The sequence below is a fragment of the Acanthisitta chloris genome, unplaced genomic scaffold (assembly GCF_000695815.1).
Source record: "Acanthisitta chloris isolate BGI_N310 unplaced genomic scaffold, ASM69581v1 scaffold3369, whole genome shotgun sequence".
Taxonomy (NCBI): Eukaryota; Metazoa; Chordata; class Aves; order Passeriformes; family Acanthisittidae; genus Acanthisitta; species Acanthisitta chloris.
The window spans coordinates 1-225 of NW_008689589.1; the positions used below are offsets into that span (position 1 = coordinate 1).

A 225-nucleotide genomic window follows, 5' to 3' on the forward strand; every position below is an offset into this window, starting at 1 on the left:
ACGGGGGGACGAGGAGCTGTGACCCCCGGGTGGGGTCTCTACAGGGGATACCCGGGGAGGAGGATGCTCTGGGAACAACTGAGAAGCCCCTGGGGAGTTTGAGGTGCAGAGGGAGATGCTGGGGACCCGCCACAGGTGGTCACTGTTCCACCTGTGCCACAGGGGCATCATCAATGTGGCCTCGTCCACCAACCTGCTGACAGACTCCAAGAACGTGCAGCTGGT

General features: G+C 62.7%; 1 protein-coding gene across 1 annotated transcript in view; it reads left to right on the plus strand.

The window, feature by feature from the left end:
* Positions 1-162: 162 nt before the first annotated feature.
* The window catches only part of WNT1 (wingless-type MMTV integration site family, member 1), a gene marked incomplete at both ends in the record, with an annotated part of 1,301 nt that continues 1,238 nt past the window's right edge, over positions 163-225 (plus strand). The window contains 1 exon segment of the mRNA XM_009081459.1: positions 163-223. Within this exon segment, the coding sequence (XP_009079707.1) occupies positions 163-223 (61 nt within the window).